The following is a 19,415-nucleotide window of genomic DNA, read 5'->3' as shown; positions in this document are numbered from 1 at the left end:
AACCGTCAAACCAGAAATTCATTCATTCGTTCATTCACCATTCGGTTTTTGAGAATCTGCTCTGGCCAAGTTTCTGGGTAACCAATGGACATTGTCTCTGCCCTCAAGTTTCCAGGTCCTGCTAAAACTGTTTATGGTGGTTCATTTCTCTTCGGTTGCTCTGATAAAGCCCTTCTGCTTCCAGGGACAAAAGGGCATGTTGTGAAAAGTAACCTAAGTAAAGGAGAAAATCATGTTTCCTCCTTAAAATGTAGTGGAGGGGCTTCCCTGGTGGCGCAGTGGTTGAGAGTCCGCCTGCCGATGCAGGGGACGCGGGTTCGTGCCCCGGTCCAGGAGGATCCCACATGCCGTGGAGCGGCTGGGCCCGTGAGCCATGGCCACTGAGCCTGCACATCCGCAGCCTGTGCTCCGTAACGGGAGAGGCCACAACAGTGAGAGGCCTGTGTACCGCAAAAAAAAAAAATATAGTGGAGAAAAGATATCTTTTTCCTACTCTTTTTTTTCCGGTTTTTTTTGTTGTTGTTTTTGGTGGTCTTTTTTTTTTTTTTTTTTTTGCGTTACGCGGGCCTCTCACTGTTGTGGCCTCTCCCGTTACAGAGCACAGGCTCCAGACGCGCAGGCTCAGCGGCCATGGCTCACGGGCACAGCCGCTCCGCGGCATGTGGGATCTTCCCGGACCGGGGCACGAACCTATGTCCCCTGCATCGGCAGGCGGACTCTCAACCACTGCGCCACCAGGGAAGCCCTCCTACTCTTTTTTTAAATTTAATTTTTATTTTATCCTGGAGTATAGTTGATTTACAATGTTGTGTTAGTTTCAGGTGTACAGCAAAGTGATTCATTTATTCATATATCCATTCTTTTTCAGATTCTTTCCCCATATTGGTAATTACAGAATACTGAGTAGAGTTACCTGTGCTATACAGTAGGACCTTGTTGATTATCTATCTCATATATAGTAGTGTGCATGTGTTAATCCAAAACTCCTAATTTATCCCCTCCCCGCCTTGACATTTCCCCTTTGGTAACTGTAAGTTTGTTTTTGAAGTCTGTGAGTCTGTTTCTGTTTTGTAAATAAGTTCATTTGTATCATTTTTTTTAGATTTCACATACAAGTAATATCATATGATATTTGTCTCTCTGACTTACCTCACTTAGTATGGTAATCCCTAGTTCCGTTCATGTTGCTGCAAACGGTATTGTTTCATTCTTTTTAATGGCTGAGTAATATTCCATCGTTTATATGTATCACATCTTCTTTATCCATTCGTCTGTTGATGGACATTTAGGATATCATTTTCCTACTCATTTTAGGAGCATAAAGGACTATACACACTACATACCCACTGCAAATCAAGGCAGCTGGATTCCAGCCTGGCTCTACCACTACCAGTTACGTATTTTAGGATTAACCCTAGGCTTAAGTTTCCTCGTCCATAAAATCGGTGCGTTGGGCTGGAGGATCTCAAGGCTTCCTTCATTATTGAATCCTGTGACCTTAATTTATGTATAAATAGAAAGTGTCCAGGAGGGCTTTGGCATTCACATGTCTCCATGAAAGGGACAGAGAAATCAGAAAGAATAGCAGGGGTATATTGACGTTTAGCAAAGTGCCGTAAAGAGTTAAAAGCTGTGCCACATTCAAGTGCAGCTTCATAAATCCAGACATTTTAAGTTGGCCTAATCTTTCTTTCTTCCTGTCAAGCTATTTCCTTCCAGAGGGACCTCAGATCTGTTATCAAAAAGAGAGTAGCAGATGGATCCCAGCAGCCCTGCTGGCACTGTTACAGATTGAGCTCAGAACACAGGCAGCCTCGAGTTGGCTGAGCTGTTATTTGGCTTCTTGTCTGCATTTTGCACATGCCCCTGAAACCCAACAGATGACAGTGTTCAATTGTGCCACTAGCCCCTTTTCTTTTTTTTTTTTTTAAAGAAGATGTTGGGGGTAGGAGTTTAGTAATTTATTTATTTATTTTTGCTGTGTTGGGTCTTCGTTTCTGTGCGAGGGCTTTCTCTAGTTGTGGCAAGCGGGGGCCACTCTTCATCACGGTGCGCGGGCCTCTCTTGTTGTGGAGCGCAGGCTCAGTAGTTGTGGCTCACGGGCCTAGTTGCTCCACGGCATATGGGATCCTCCCAAACCAGGGCTCGAACCCGTGTCCCCTGCATCAGCAGGCAGATTCTCAACCACTGCGCCACCAGGGAAGCCTGCCCCTTTTCTTTTAATGAGATTTCTTTGCTCATCTCTGTCTGCCCAGCCCCTGAAGTAATGGAAATCTTCTCACAGTTGGGGGAGGGGACAGATTTTCCTGCTGGATTTTGTGTTACCTTTTGCTTAAATAATTTACTCTGAAGTATTTGAAAGCTTTTCTCTGTGCTAGATTTTGGGAGGGTGCAGAGTTATCTAAAACAGTAGTTTTCTAAATGGGGCCCTAAAACCAGCAGGCCTCATCATCACCTGGATACTTGCTAGAAAGGCGTATTACCTGTGCCACCCCACACCTCCCGAATCAAGAACTCAGGGTGGGACCCAGCCATCTGTTTCAACACTTCCTCCAGGGGATTCTGATGCACAGTAGTTTGAGAACTGCTGGTCTAAAACTTAGTCCCATTCCTCTAGGAGTTTAGTTTAATACAGGAGTTAAACATAAGTGAAAAGGTAGATAATAGTGTGATGGTTAAATCAAGATAGTGGATGACCAATGTCAGGTTAAATATAAATAGCTACCAGTTAATGGACATTTGCTCTGGACCAGGTACTAAGCATTCTATATGCAGGGTCTCACGTTACCATGGCAACTGTATGAGGTAAGAATTACACAAGAGAGGAAACTGGTGTCCAGAAAGTTTGAATCACTTGCTCTGGTTTATAGTTAGAAAGTGAAGAAGCTGGGATTTGAATTTGTGCCTCTCTATGTTAATAAGTTAAGAGAGAGGCATCTGTATAGGATACTTTTATGGAGGAGGAACGAGGATGACTTATCATCCAGCAGCACCAGGAGGCAGAGTGCCCAGGGCCCACGATATTTTAAAAGGCCCATGAGAAGCTCTGAATTTCTTTCAAAATTAAAAGAAAAAGTGATTATATTCCTATGTGGATTATATTCCAGTGTGGATTACATTTCTTTCTACCAATGCAGATGTGAAGCAAATTTTTAGGTTTTTGTTCTGTTCTGTTTTGAGTGAGAGAAGGAGCCCGTGAAGGCAAAAGTGACTAAGGTCCACAAAAGTCATACTGCGGTCCTGAGAACTGCAATTTGAGATAGGCATTAAAGGAAGCTCATAGTCTGGAAAGGTGGAGAAAGGGGGTGAGAGGCCAGCCAAGTTAACTGAGGAGAGTAACATAAAGAAAATCCTGGAGACAGGAAGGCGATCACAGAAGCATTATGATAATAAGATAGCCATATTCTCCAGGCCAAAAACCTGGAGACATCTTCTGATGCATAATCTCATCGTAGGACCAAAATCCAGACTGTCCTGAAAAAAAAAAAATTAAAACCTGGTCTTCAAAAATGAAAGTAGGCTGATAGTGTATGCAAGATGACACACCATCTACAAATTGGCTTCTTGCCCTCACATCAGCCAGCCACACCTCCTCTCAGCTCCCACACTGTTTTGGAGAGCAGTAAGCCATATTCTCAAAATCTGAGGGAGCATTAGAAAGACATCTTTTCTCATCGTACCTCACCTACTGTCTCTTGTTAACAAAACTTGTTATGAGTGCTGGAGATAAACAATCTCCTGTGAGATCTTCAGCACTGTGTTCTAGTTCCCTAGGATCAATCTTCCCAGAGGCTTTTGCCAACAGCTTGGTCATCCTCCAGCTGTAGACCCGCCAGCTAAGGATTTCGCGCCAATACCCCATACAGTGATGCATATGCCTGAGCTTTCCTGTGTGGCCACAGAGAACATCTACAGAGTCATCTGCAGCACACAGACTTTTCTTAAAACAAAGAACCGTGTATGTATTTACTTTAAGGAAGGCATGGTTGCAAGACTGTCATGTGAAGAAAGGGTCATTGTGTTTTAGTCAGTGTTCTCCAGAGAAACAGAACCAATAGGAGAAATATGTATGTCTGAGAGAGAGAAAAGGGAGGGAGGGAGGGGAAATTCCTGTCAGGAATTGGAATTGGCTCACACAGTTTGAGGCTGGCAAGTCTGAATTCTGTAGGACAGGCCAGCAGGCTAGAAACTCAGGCAAGAGTTGTTGCAGTTTTGAGTCAGAATTCTGCAGGACAGCAGGCTGGAAACTTAGGCAGAGTCTCTGTGTTGCAGGTTTGAGGAGAGTTCCTTTCTTTTCAGGAAACTTTCAGACTTTGCTCTTAAGGCCTTCAACTGATTGGACGAGGCCCACCCACATTCCAGAGGGTAATCTGCTTTTCTCAAAGTCTTCTGATTTCGGTGTTAATCACATCTAAAAAATACTTTCACAGCAACATCTAGACTGGTGTTTAACCAAATAACTGGGCATCGTAGCCTAGCCAAGTTGCCACATAACATTATCAGAGGTTATATGCAGAAGCCTGAACTACATGCTAAGAGAGCATGGAACCATTAACGTTTGTAAACTCACCATTGGAATTGTATAAATACATTGCTATACAAATATATTGGCTTTCTGTAGGTGTGGGGCAAGGATATAGCTGTACAGGGTGATGGAAGTAAATAATTTCCAAGAGGACTAAGAAAATTGACAATACTTGTCCAACCTTTGTAGATACATGCAGCAGAGGGCAGTGGGGGAGGAAGGAGGGAGAGGGATGGAAAGGAGGGGGAGCTCTTGTCACATGTACGTTTGAAACAGAGTATTTAGAAGTAACCTAATCCTTATACTTATGGAGCTATATCTTTTTAAAAAATTTTTATTGGAGTACAGTTGATTTACAATGTTGTGTCAGTTTCAGGTGTACAGCAAAGTGAGTCAGTTATACATATATCCACTCTTTTTCAGACTCTTTTCCCGTATAGGCCATTACAGGGTATGGAGTAGAGTTCCTTGTGCTATACAGTAGGTCCTTATTAGTTATCTATTTTATATATAGTAGTGTGTATATGTCAACCCCATTGTCTCCTACTTCTGCGAGGTGAGTTATCTGGTACTCCCTAAAATAAAAATGACATTTAAACACAATAGATTTCATATTCCCCGTGACCTGCTTCTTACGGTGATCTCTGTGCATTCTTTTGTTCTTTTAAAATTAGTAACTTTGGGCTTTTTTTTTCTGTCTGACAAGACTATGGAAAAGAATTTGTCTTTCTCCCTGCGAGTGACACCACTAGAAGATCCTTTTATGTTTTTTCATGAGACCTTCTGAAATCAGCTTTTTCTGTCTATGACTTTTGGCTGAGGAGTTAGTACGTTGGGTCTTACACCCATGTGAATGCTGGAAATGAAAAACGGGTGAAGGGATAATCTTTTGACTCCTTCTCTCGAGGCCGGGTAATGATATGTTTGGGCTGTCAGAAGAATCACACTCTTTGAGCGCACACTACCCCCCCTCTCTCGGTCTTGCTGTTTGAATGGGCTCTATCCCAGTTCCAAACGTTTGCCCTTTCTCCAAGGTAAACTGATACTCTGTAAACGACAGTGTTCCCTTGTTTATTCACTGTTTCCTGGCTTTGCCCTGAACCAAACCTGGAAGACCAAACTTGGCACTGACTCTGCGTTCATTTACTTTTGTAATTATATTTTATCATCTGGTGCATTATATTTGGTGACTACGTGCTGATAATTAAGTATCATCAAAAGTCCTTTAAATTGTTACTTTAATTCAGGACTTAAATCTTTTTTTTTTTTTTCCCCAAAAGAGCCTATTTTGGTGTCTCTCCCCACTCCCATCCCCCTCCCACCCCAGCCGCCTCTGCGCCTCTGGCCAGCCCTTCCCAGAGCAGGCTTCCAGTAAGTGCTGGTAGATAGACTAATGTGTTATGTTCTTGGGTCCATCCAATTTCCATTTGAGATAGACATGGCAAGTTTTATTATGCCAATCTCATAAGTGAACAAACTGACTCAATAAGTGAGCTGTTTAATATCATCCAGAAATGAGATCGTGGTAAAGTTGGGACTTGAACTGAAGTCTTCTCTCTTCTAGCCCAGTGCTTGCCAATTAGATAATTTTTTGGAACTTCTGTAGGTTGATGTGTTTATTCCTATTCTCCCATTGTCCCATGGAAAAGTACCTCAAGTTTAATAGCCAAAGTTTCCCAAAGAGAGATTTTGGGAATAACTGAGTCAGAACTCACCTCTGACTTTTCATACTGTCATGTGACCTACTGAATTCTTTTTCCCTCTTGAACACGCATTTCCCACCTCAGCAAGTCCATGACGCATTTCCCACCTCAACAAGTCCATGACGGCTACTGCTGCGTCAGTAAGCTGCTCTCCATCTGCGATGTGTGGGACCAGCTCCAGTGGCTAGAGGCCAGAGGCAGGCGAGGGAATCAGGCCTCTCAATGTACATTTAAGTTTTCTGCATATCTATAGATATGGTGCTTGTTTGCGGTGAGGAATTTTATAGTGAGAAAAAGCCAGGAGTGCCGAGACGCGGTGGTACAACTCAGCTGTCTTGTAGGAGGAACACCCACAGGGGAGCCCTTTTGTACTGTGTTGGCTTCTAGCTTGAGGAAAAATCCAAGGTACTTCTCCAGCTGGAATAGCAAAATGTCAAAACTGATGTGAGAAAAAAAAGACCTTTATGAAAACTGATGGCATTTGAGGAAGATAAGAAGTCATGGCTTTTGAAAGCAAGATGGACTAGCGTATCAGGGACCCAGCAGGAAAGAGCTGACACATTCGAATAAGGGTAATTGGAGAAATATTTAATAAAGGGAGTGTTTACAAAGATGGTGGCAACTTGGGAGGAACTCACAAGGAATAGTGTGATAACCCAGGAACAGTAACAGAACAGCTATTATTCCTAGGCCTCGGGGTGAGGGGAGGTGGTGATTCCCAGAACCCAGAATGAGAATTTTGGGTAGAAAGGGCCATCCTACAAGGAGCTGTGACCTACTGTTGAGGGACATAGCCAGCCTGAGACCTTCCCACAGGAAGGAAACCTCCTTCCTTCCTCCTCTGATCTCCCGCCAGGGGCCCTCATTGGTTAAAATGAAGGGGAATTTAGAGGGTGAGATGAGGGAGCCCCCCAGGGAGGAGAGCAACATGGAAAAAGTAGGAAAGTGGACCTGCGGAAGCAAACAGAAGTTAGGCAGCACAGCTGGCTTAATTGGAGAGTGATGGAAGCTCAGGTTCTGAAAAGTGGACTGAGTTATATAAACATACAGGATTAGTTAAGTACTCCTCCAGTGCATTGGAGGATCTCCAATCTATCTTCAAGATACATATGAGAGTTCCTTTAGGACAAAGGCTGTCAAAAACGCAATCTAGGATTGGGTCACCCTTTGTAGAAATCCAAGCTATACCAATGGAGGAAATTAGAATGTCACCTTCCCTCCATTTTAACTGTTGGTTAAAGGATGTGGCTTTTTAAAATTGTCAACATAAGAGAGTTTGGTTCTAGGTAATGGCTGGGGAGTAAATTTGTTTTTAATTTATTTTATTGAAGTATAGTTGATTTACAATGTTAATTTCTGCTGAACAAAGTGATTCAGTTATACATATATATATATATATATATGCATGCTCTTTTTAAAAAATATTCTTTTCTATTATGGTTTATCACAGGATATTGAATATAGTTCCCTGTGCTATACAGTAGGGCCTCGTTCATTCATTCTCTATATAATAGTTTGTATCTGCTAATCCCAAATGCCAAATCGATCCCTCCCACACCCTCTTTCCCCCTTGGCAACCACAAGTCTGCTCTCTGTACCTGTGAGTCCATTTCTGTTTCATAGATAAGTTCATTTGTGTCATGTTTAGGTTCCACATATAAGTGACATCACATGGTGTCTGTCTTTCTCTTTCTGACTTACTTCACTTAGTACGATAATCTCTAGGTCCATCCATGTTCCTGTAAATGGCATTATTTCATTGCTTTTTATGGCTGAGTAGTCTTCCATTGTACATATGTACCACATCTTCTTTATCCATTCATTTGTCGATGGACATTTAGGCTGTTTCCATGTCTTGGCTATTGTGAATAATGCTGCTATGAACATAGGGGTGCATGTATGTTTTCGAATTACAGTTTTCTCCGGATACGTGCGCAGGAGTGGTACTGCTGGATCATACGGTAACTCTATTTTTAGTTTTCTGAGGAACCTCCGTACTGTTTTCCATAGTGGCTGCACCAACTTACATTCCCACCAACAGTGTAGGAGGGTTCCCTCTTCTCCACACCCTCTACGGCATTTGTTATTTGTAGACTTTTTAATGATGGCCATTCTGACTGGTGTGAGGTGGTACCTCATTGTATTTTTGATTTGCATTTCTCTGATAATTAGCGATGTGGAGCATCTTTTTGTGTGCCTGTTGACCATCTGTATGTTTTTGGAGAAATATCTATTTAGGCCTTCTGTCCATTTTCTGATTGGGTTGTTTCTTTTTTTGTTATTGAGTTGTTTGTATATTTTGGAAGTTAAGCCCTTGTCAGGCATATCATTTGCAAATATTTTCTCCCAGTCTGTAGGTTGTCTTTCAATTTTGTCTATGGTTTCCTTTGCTGTGCAAAAGCTTATAAGTTTGGTTAGGTCCCATTTGTTTATTTTTGTTTTTATTTCTATTGCCTTGGGAGACTGACCTAAGAAAACACTGGTATGATTTATGTCAGAGAACGTTTTGCTATGTTCTCCTCTAGGAGTTTTATGGTGTCATGTCTTATTTTTAAGTTCTTAAGCCATTTTGAGTTTATTTTTGTGCATGGTGTGAGGGTGTGTTCTAACTCCACTGATTTACATGCGCTGTCCAACTTCCAGGGAGTAAAATTTTTAATTCATCCCCTTAAACTATCTGAAATGTTGATCAACTGAGAATCAGAATTTATGGTAGATTGAGTGAAAAATATGTAATGCAAATGGTCCTTTACATGTTCCAAAATGTGCCCTGGATTAAGCCCAGGCAGCAGAGAACTATGTACCTGTACCAAGTTGCAGAGGATCCCACACAGTTTCTTTATTCTGTTTTGTTTTTGTTGTAGGTCATTGGCTTATCTTGATGGAAAACGTTAGGTCAGCCCAGTGAAACTCATCTCTATGCCAAGGATATTACTGAGACCATGATTTTCTAATCAGAATATCTGTGCTCTCATGAGCAAATCCAATCCAATCTCCATCTTGACTATTAGTTAAATAATGTGACTTTATTTAATAACATTTATGTAATTGATCATGTTTATCCCTTTGAGTTGACTCCTTGGAAGTTTATGTTTCACAGCCAAGTTTATCACTTACTAGTATCAAATGTATAGAATTCTGGAATATGTATTTTATTGTATAACTCTAAGTCTTAATTTCGTGTTGTGATCCTGTCACTCTTTTTTTTTTCCCAGCTATTTTTAAGTCATATGGTGGTGGTGGGTTTTTATATATCTACTAGCTTTGTCTTAAAGTGGAAGTATAAATAAGCACATATATCCTCGTCATAGAAATGTTCACGTTTGCCCTGAAGAGACTTTTTTTTTCTTGCCTCTTTGCTCTTATCTTGGCACCTTTTTTTTTTTTTTTTTTTTTTTGTGGTACGCGGGCCTCTCACTGTTGTGGCCTCTCCCGTTGCGGAGCACAGGCTCCGGACGCGCAGGCTCAGCGGCCATGGCTCACGGGCCCAGCCGCTCCGCATCATGTGGGATCCTCCCGGACCGGGGCACGAACCTGTGTCCCCTGCATCGGCAGGCGGACTCTCAACCACTGCGCCACCAGGGGAGGCCCTTGGCACCTCTTTTAATTCCTTGCTCCTCCATCTTGTTTCCTGCATATTGAAATTCCACTCTTCATTTAAGACCCAGACCAAATGTCTCTTCCTTCCTAAAACATTCTCCAGTCTTATCAAACAGAAGGAATCCCTCCATCTCCTGAATCTCATTGTACTTTGAACCTTTTTGTGGCCGTCCTCACATTCTGCCTCATGTTATATTTACTAGAGACTCTCTTAACCTATCTGGATGTAAGCCACTTGAGGCTTATACATCTTTATATCCCAGACTACCTTAAACAGCATTTATACTGAAGTTGTAACTTAAAGTCAAATATAAATTGAAAGGGGGATGGTGAAGTCATTTAGACGGGTGAATTTTAGAAACTTCAGTGCAGTATTTAGTTTCCCTCTACCATGGGAAATAATTTAGATTTTCCTAATTGACACTGGCCTATGATTTTCCTTCATCACACAAGCTCTTGTCTGGTTTAGGAGTCAAAGTTGTACTGACACCATAAAATGAACTAGGGAGTCTTCCTTTTCTTCTGTTCTTCAGAATAACTTGTATAAGCCAAGGGGTTTCTCTAATACGTGAGAATTAGGTAATATTTATAGAATTGTCTGTGCCTATTCCTTATTTGGGGGATAGATATTTTACTAGTAATGTGATTTCTTAATGATTACTGGTCTGTTCAGGTTTTCTAATTCTTTCTGCATCAACTTTGCTATTTAATATTTTTCTAGAAAATTGTTCATCAAAGTTTTCAAAGGTTTTGGAATAAAATTGTTCATATTCTCTTACTAGTTTTCAATCTCTACTATATCTGTAGTTAGTTATGTAATTCTTTTATTCCTAATATTATCTATTTGTATCATCTCTCTTTTTTCCTTGTTCAATCTTTCTAGAGATGGGTTCATATTATTAGTCTTTTCTAATAACTAGATTTGGTTTCGTTAATCTTTTCCTTTTGTTTTTGTTTGCTTGTTTTCTACTTTATTAAATTTTGCTTTCGTCTCTTTTTTCTCCCTGATATTAATATTGCTATACTGGCTTTCTTCTTGTTCGTATGTTTCGTGTTCTTTCTATTTATCTCAGAGGTCCCTGTTTTTGCCACTGAGCACCAATCACCATTTACTTCTGCCAACATGTCCATAACTGAACTACAAGTTCATGGAGTGCCATGATACATTTCCTTACTGCTAACTTCCAATTCCAGGGCAAGAGGGAAATTGGAGACTGGAATTGTTTGTCAGACCTGGATCTTTCATCTAACCATATTGGAGGTGGCCTCCTTCTCAACTTTATTATAATGTAACTAGCTGAGTATAACTACTTACCTGAGCCCCAGTTTCCTATCTATAAACCATCAACCCAGTACACACACAATCCACCCAACCTTATGTGGCAGCCCTGCCCTGGGCAGCCCATGTGGGTCTTTCAACCAGACTCCTGTCTCCATCCTGCCAACCTGGTCCTACAGTCCATTCTCCATTCACTGGCTTGAGTGAGTCTTTCAAATGAGAATATCATTCTTTTGCTACCGATCTTTTTAAAACCCTCCAATGTCTTCTCATTTATTTTGCAATAAAATTCTTATTCTTAACTATAGTCTCTAAGGCCCTGTGTCCCCCAGTTGCTGCTTACGTCTGTGATCACTAAGACCACTCTCTCTACCAGCCCTCAGTCTTGCCCGCCAGACTCCTCCAATTTAGTGATTTAGTGCCAGCTGTAACTCTCTGTCTAGAACTCTCCTGACATGGCTGGCTTATTCTCATGGTTTGGGGTTCCCCAGAGAGACCTCCTATAACTGCTCCATCTACAGTAGCAATAACTGTACCACCAAGTTATTCTAGTTTTCAATAACTAGTTTCAAGAACTAGTTATTCTAGTTTGCCCCTCCCACCTAGGGGATGTCTAGCAATACCTGGAGACATTTTTGATTGCCACAACTCGGGTGATGCTACTGCCATCTATGGGTAGAGGTCGCAAATGCTGCTACACATCCAACAATCACAAGAGCGCCCCGTGGGACACAGGATTATCCAGCCCCAAGGGCCAACAGTGCCAAGGCTGAGAACTGTGCTCCATCCCACAGCCCTGCTTCATTTTCTTCCTACCCCTTTTTTTTCTTTTTTTCTGTCTGAAAAGATCTGTTTATCTGTTTAATTGATTTTGTTGTGTGTGTCTCCACACATGAGAATGGACCCTCCAGGAAAGCAGACATTTGGTTTGTCTTGTTCACTGCTGTACCCTTAGTGCTTAGAGCAACCCTTGCCACATGTTGAGGCACCTCATAAATACACCTGATTGAAGGAATGGAAAAGAAAGTCAAGTTCGTCCAACATAATTGGCTTTTAATAAAAATAATTACTGGTGTTTACTCTTCCTTTTCCGAGGGAGATGTGCTAGATTTAGCTTGGTAGTGATTTAGTTCAGGCTACTATAACAGATTACCATAGATTGATTGGGTGGCTTACAAACAATACAAATTTATTTCTCAAAGTCCTGGAGGTTAGAAATTCAAAATCAGGGTGCCAGCATGGTTGGGTTCTGGTTAGAGCCCTCTTCCAGGTTTCAGACTTCCAACTTCTCACTGTATCCTCGAATAGTAGAAAGAGTGAGAGAGCTCTCTGGGTTTTTTTATAAGGGCACTAATTCCACTCATGAGTGCCTCACCCTCCTCACCTCACCTAATCCTAATTACTTCCCAAAGGCCCCCACCTCACACAGGGAGAGGCTCAACTGATGAACCATCACACAGGGAGAGGCTCAACTGATGAATTGAGGGGAGGGCACAAACATTCAGTTCATAACAGGAATATGCATCTTTTCTAATGTTGCAAAATCCATCTTTCCCCTTCTTTTGAAATTTGAGACCATAGTTATCTATTTTTAGTGTTCTGGTACATTTCTTCTTCATTATAGTGCTTCCAAGATTCTTATAGCCTTTCAGTTTGCTTAGAGTGCTGTTACCCACTTCACTCAGTCTCATGGAGAAAAACAGGTATGCCTGTTCAGTTGTTTTGGTTCTTCTTTTGTTTTTTGTTTTGCCTTTGTTATCCATTGCCTTATACCAGTTTGAATCTCCAGAGAGAAAAAATTATTCTGTTTACTTAATCATCTGTTACATCATCAACTCCAGTAGTACTTGACCATACATAATCTTCAAAGACTTTTTTCATTTTTAAACTTCAATTCATTGAATGATCATTTGAAAGTATTAGGCTCTCACAGAATAAAAATCCCCTGGATTGACATCTACCATGCCCTTTTCGTCCATGTAATAATCAGAATGCTACTTATTGCATTTAAATAGGAATTCTTTTTTTTTTTTTTTTTAATAATTGTAACTGCTTCAGTGGGATGAATAAGATAGTATATTTCCTCAGGTGCCCAGCTGACACTGAGCTGAGCTATTTTGCCTTGACAAAACATGTCTGAGAGAACATCCTGTAAGACAAGAGGAAGTATCGTTGGTGTTAACAGATGTCCCATATTCCCCATTTAATGAAGTGCTACTTAAATGTTTTGAAGGTATTCTATGATTGGCCTGATGACAATAAATCACTTTCTCTCTCAACTGTTGACTTTTAAAGCAGATACTAAGGGTAGGTTCAATTACAGTGTCTGTTCTACAGCATGTGACTCCTATTTCTGTAGCTCCAACTGCTACTTTTTTCCACCTGAGGAGGGAAACTCCTAATGAGCCACACTTCACAAAGGAGAGACCATTTTTAGCCTTCACCCTGGACACCCAGGGTACAACCAGCTCTGACGCCATCTATTTTCCCCTGCCGATTTCTGGTTCATCTTGGCTTCGGGAACGGTACTAAGTTTTTGCCGAACCCTGAAAAAGTCATGACCCCCTAATGGCCCCACCCCCAATTCTCCATTGCTGAACGATAGAAAGCACATGAGAAATTATTTTCATAACTGCTTATAATTTGGAAGAATTTTGTAGGCTTTTAGTTTAAGTAGAGAGAGAAAAATTCACTTTTTCCTCTTCTCCCTTCCCCACTGCCCCCTCACCAGCCCCACAGCCATGGAGAAGACGAGGCGTGCCCTTCATTTTAAGAATAGGAGCTAACATTTCTTAAGTATTTATCGCGGCCAGGTTCTCTGCTGAGTAATTCCCTTTCCTGTTTTCTTGGAGTTAGCTCAATCGGAGGTTACCGAAAACTGCCACATCCCCCTGTTCTACCATAGCGCCCTCCCCAACCCACCTACCCACTACCCCGCCAAAAAAGGAAAAAGGTCATATAATATGGGATTTCTAACAACCTAGTTCTGAGGATGGTGCCTGTAGTTAGTTACTTTTCACATTGACATTTTGCCTGATCATGATCAGAAGTCTTTGTTTGATTTGTCTGATAACGTATTCTTTTCCTTTGAAGATCAAACTAATCAATGTACGCTTTTCTAGTATGTAAGCTTTTCATTCACATTTCATTTGACTTAACTCCATCAAATATTTCTGTTGGCATTTTTAGAATTAATAATAGTAGCTAACCTTTATGGTGAGTTATTTTAACCCAGTCTCTCTAAAATCTCTAAGTTATCTTGCTTTAAAGTAACATTGTTAGTATTGTCCGTTTGTGAGTCAGCAGTCTGAGGTACCAGGCAGTTTAGTAACTGGTCCAAACTCGCTAATAAGTAGCGGAAGTTAGATTCAAACTCAGGCCTTGTGACTCCAGAGCCTGAATGCTTACTGGTCACATGGCTTTATTTCTCAATAGTCAAAGCTGTGTGGATCTTGGGCAAACATCCTAACTTTCTCTAGAATTTCCAACTGGACTTCTTTATTTATCTTGCTATGCTTCCATAGTCCATTTTTATTATGGTTTTAACCACTGTCTATGACATGAAAATAATTACACCACCATCTCACTGGGTGTGCCGTGAAGCTGCAGGATTTTTTAAAAAAGAGGTTTCAGGGGAACTAAATTCCTTCCAATCTGTGCTTTGAGCCCATTCACATCCAGTCTCACTCAGGAACAGGAGTGACAGCAGTTTTCCTGAGCAGACACAAAAATCAAGGGGCATTTCTGACTCCACAACCTGCGTGAAAGAGTATTTTATATTCCCAAAAGAAACTCTTCACAGCCCCAGCTCCATCCCCCAGCTGGAGCAGAGCAGCAGTGGTGATGGGCTCACTGGGAGATCTGAGAGGCAGGTGATCGTCCTTATTTAGATGTGCCCGTGATCACGTGACCAGAAAATGGAGGCGACTCCGTATTTCCAGTTAAGTGCTCCAGACAGGGGATGCTGAGGGCAGTAACCAAGCATTCTTCTCACTCTCCAGCCTGCTCTGTCCTCAGAAGGTAGGTGGGTCCCGGTGCGGCTTTAGGAGGATGGGCTGTGGGAGGTCGGATCGCAATGCAGGGTGTTGCTTTCACAGACTGGGCTATTGCAGCTGGGAAGTTGGAGGGGGAGAGGGAAGGGGGTGACAGGATGCAGAGCTCTGCCCAGCCCCTCGCAAGTGACAGCTGGCAGCTGCATTTCACTCTGTATCACCTCTTACTGGAAGGGCTTGTGGTCCTGTAAGCTATCTCCTGCCCCTCCCTTGGTGACCGGGTAATTAGTTAAACAGATTCTGCACGGCTATAAACATTTTTTATTCCTTTATGTCTATGATGAAAATGGAGATAGAAAATCAAAAGAAATGACAGTTGGGAAACCGTTTAGGACTCTCGTCTGATGGGTATTGAAATGTCTATTTGGATTATTTGACAAGCAGAGTGGCCCTGGTACAGTGGCATTTTTATTTTTTATGTTATTGCTAATAGTCATTGAAGCTAGTAACATACATTTCTCTTTTTTCTGATGAATCTTGTAACCTTTAAACCTTACCTAAGTTCCAAGCTGCAGAAATAGGTCATCCTCAAAAATGGGCTTATGTTGTTTTCTATTGCTTTTTCAAAATCAAGACAGGATACGCTACTTAGAGAATATCAGTATTTTACTGAGAAACTAAGTTATGTGAGAAACTAGAAAAAAATTATCACCTGGTTAATTTCAAACAAGAAATACATAGGTTATGGAATTCCTCTGTGGAAACCAAAAAAAACAAGACTCCCATCTAGAAGGAGTGATTTAAAGTGTGATTCTGCCTGAGATCAGTGTCATGGCAAATCACCTGTCATGGTGACTTAGGGGGAGGGGGGACATCATCTCTATAAGCTGCCCCCCTTCTTTCATAGGAACTGTTAATGTGCTGCGGATCTTATGTAAACTGCTATTCGAGCACAGCTTCTGGGCTCATTTCCCACCAGATGGTCCCCCGACCCCCTCCTAGAGAGAAAAATAGAAGCTACCACCGAATGAGCCCACTTCAAAATGTTCATTTGATGAAAGTTTTCTTAAAATCATAATTGGTAATATTCACAGAATGTAAAAACTGGAATTATTAGATGAAACTTCCTGGTAATTAAAAAAAAAGTGATCCATGATCTTTCTGTTAATTTAAAGAGACAGATTATCTGAGAGAAAAAAAGTGCCTTTCCGGGAGTATCTCTATCAATAAATTATACTTATGCAGGCTAGTGAAAGCTCTGTACTTTAAAATGGCTCAGACCTTGCTCTGCAACTCAAAGACAAATAAACAAGACTGGCTGTTGTCATGCACAGTCAGCAGCACCTAAACATCCCCAGGAGATTTCGCTTTGTAATGCAAAGTTACCCTTTATATCCTAAATAAGATCTAAAGCTTCATAGGTGCTTAAGGGTAATGAGCCAGATTCTCCTTCCTATTAACAAGAAGTCAAATTAACTTTTCCCAATGGTTAGGGCTCTCTTTGGTACTTTCCAGTGAATTTCCATTTGGTTTTTCATTCTCGAATGTCTTTGTACTCAGGGAAGGATTTAGCTCTTATTAAATAAAGGCTCATGATACTTTTTTGACCTTTAGACTTCATACTTTCTAGCAAGCTAGAAGACAGTGCGGGGTTTGCACATAGGTTCAGGTACTCGATATAGGTTATGACAGGAAAGCTTGAGTTCACCTACAGCAAATAAAAGCTTATTTTTTTCTTCTTCGCTAGCCTGGAATTGCTTTGACATGCCAAGATTTTGCAGACAGTGGCTTTACTCAAATCAACTTCCTGCTAGAGTAGTATGTGAATTTGGGATGAGTTCTCAATCCCTTATCCATTCTAGTCAGTAGGATAGTTGGGGGAGAGGGGAAGGGATGAGAAGGGGCAGAGGGGAAAGTAGTGAAGGACATTCTGTCCCTGGTATCCTGTCTGTATCAGAGTTGACAAAGAACATTTGGGTACAGCTTTTTTCTGGATTAATAATGGCTGGAGTCATGGGGTAGTGGTGGATAGGTGTGCAAAAGGGTTGCAGGAGAAGAGGCAGGAATGGATACCCCTGTCTGAACACCATGATCATTTGAAGGCTCTGTTAAGCCATTTGCCTGGGGTTTTGATAGTTGTGTGATTCTCCGTATTATTCTTGCATCCTGAGTTTCGATTGCTAAGGTAAGATAAGCCGAAACAAATTGTAGAATTCATTTTGACTCACTTCCTCAGTTTATAAGCAAGCAAATGAGCTCCAGTTAGAGTGAGGGATTGACTCAAGGTCACAGTCAGTAGCTGGGCCAGGATCAGAACCCATGTGGCCAGCTCTTGATCTCATGCTATTTCCTTTCACCCCAGGCCTTTGAAAAGCCCTTAGCAAAACCTGGCCCATGCATTTACATTTCTCAGAGCTTAAAAAAAAAAACACAAAACCCGCTACTACTCTTCTATTTTAAGGGTAAGGTAGCATTTCCTAATCCCTTTACAACCCTTAGAAATTTGGGGGAAATGGAACTGGACTGTATTCTCAGAGCTTGTGCATTTATTATGAACAAGATGCTATCTACCCCTGAAGACTGCATGTGATACAAAGGCAAAACAAATGGCTTGCAAAAGGCGGGGTAAAGTGAATTCCATAAGAGGTGGAACTGAGGGGCTCTGGGACCTCCAAGTTGGGAGAGCCTTGCTCCTCCTTTATTGTAGAGAAGTAAATACAGGATTCATGGATGAGGTGGATTCAATAGTTGGGGGAAGGAATATTTCAGCAGAAGGGAATATACACCAAGAGAGGGAAGAGAACTGTCAACAAGACTTGGGAAACTAGAAGCTCATGTTGTCTGAAAAGTAGAGCATTGGGGGATGCTAGTGGTGGATTGATCTAAATGGTGGAGAGCCCTGAGGGTCAAAGAAATTTTTAGGAAATGTGTTGGCAGTGGGAAGCCAGTGTTTTATGAGTTGAGGGTTTGGATTGGCAGTAGACTAGCGATGGTGTGGGAGAGATGGGAGGCAAGAGGAGAGGGGGTAGTCCACCTGAAATAGAATGGACTGACCCTGCTAGGATGGAAAGAAGAGAGGCAATTACAGAACTGCAGATGTGGAAGAAAGGCATAGTGCTTGAAAGCTGAGGGAGATAAGAATCTTCTGAGGAGGTGCCTAGTGAAGAATTGGCGCACCCTGTGATGGGGTATCGTTTCATTCCTCATGACTGAGAATCTGCAGCCTTGCTGCCCTCGATATAAGTTAATATAAGCAAGGTGACAAAAGCATGAAGCTCTCTAATCTGAACAAGATAGACTCAGCTGTGGCAGGAGCACTTTCAGAAAGCTAAATCCACATCTGATTAGTCAGCACCAGGTCACGTCCCAACGCCCGGCCATGGTTTCTATGACGACACTTCCATTGTTAGCAAGAGCGCAGGGTTGCAAGCCTCTAGATCTACTGAGGTGGACCTCATGGAGTGGGATGTAAAGAGGATGGTGACTTTTTCTTCCAGTCATCCCCTTCCTTCCTAGGCAGTGGCCCTTTGAGGGCAGGGATCAGGCCGAATGGTGCCCCTGACAAGTGCCAAGAAGGTTCTGACTCATAGAGTAGAACTCAGAATGAGTCTTGATAGTGGGCATGGGGGCTGGGGACAAAGAAGGGAGAAGGGGAACAGGGGAGCTCAGGTGTAATCTATCCTCACTCCTTCCCCAGCCTATCCACAAGATCCAGCCCCAAAACTGCTACCTGTTGTCTGGAGACTTCCAGGTTTATCCACTCTGCCCACATGTGGAGGAACTACTCCTATCTCTGAAACTCCATGATTATCACTCATGGGTTTTACCCCACAGTTTTGTGTGAACTTGTATGTCTTTTCCTCTGTATTCTCCTAGATTTTAAATTCTCAGACACACGCAGAATGTGTGTCTGAACCATTCTCTTTGTAATATACCCTCCCCCAGACTAACACTTGCCACGTGGTTCTAGGACTGAACCGTCTGTTAAATTCCTACCTGAAAGAATACTAACTTGGGAAACAAACAGTGAGTACCAGAGAATCTACATCTATCAAGGCTTATGGCAAACTGGTTTGGAAACCCTAGGGGGGATAATCAGAATTGTTTAGGGGTAGTTTTGCCTGGAGACAGAGATCTTTCAAAGTCCCTCCAATCCAAAAATTCAGAAAGGAACATAGGCTTCCTATAGTGCCCTCAAAAACAGGATTTGCTGTTGTCCAACTCCAATACGGAAACCCCATTCATAAAGCTACCATTGCCCATGAAGCAAGAGAATAAAAATGTTGCCACTTAAGCAATTATGGTTTTCTATGCCC

General features: G+C 41.9%; 1 protein-coding gene and 1 long non-coding RNA gene across 12 annotated transcripts in view; one reads left to right on the top strand and one right to left on the bottom strand.

Annotated features, from left to right (window-relative positions):
* Positions 1-19,415, top strand: part of PRUNE2 (prune homolog 2 with BCH domain) — a 96,493-nt gene that overhangs the window by 8,340 nt on the left and 68,738 nt on the right. Inside the window, exon 1 of one of the 11 annotated variants that reach the window (XM_049710822.1) lies at positions 14,804-15,127. The exons of 8 other annotated variants lie outside the window; for them this stretch is intronic. In XM_049710822.1, the coding sequence (XP_049566779.1) occupies positions 15,069-15,127 (59 nt within the window). In that variant the 5' untranslated portion in view covers positions 14,804-15,068. Of the gene's footprint in view, positions 1-14,803; positions 15,128-15,242; positions 15,381-19,415 lie in introns of those variants that run through there. 2 more of the 11 variants (XM_033440250.2, XM_049710823.1) reach the window with 2 other exon arrangements.
* LOC125964617 (uncharacterized) lies at positions 523-13,998 on the bottom strand. Its single transcript, XR_007477805.1, has 2 exons — positions 9,763-13,998; positions 523-690 (listed from the first exon to the last, which is right to left on the bottom strand). It is a non-coding gene; the product is annotated as an uncharacterized LOC125964617 (long non-coding RNA).

This window comes from Orcinus orca, chromosome 6 (assembly GCF_937001465.1).
Source record: "Orcinus orca chromosome 6, mOrcOrc1.1, whole genome shotgun sequence".
NCBI lineage: Eukaryota > Metazoa > Chordata > Mammalia > Artiodactyla > Delphinidae > Orcinus > Orcinus orca.
The sequence above is the reverse complement of the archived record's forward strand: the minus strand, read 5'-3'. Positions and strand labels throughout refer to the sequence as shown.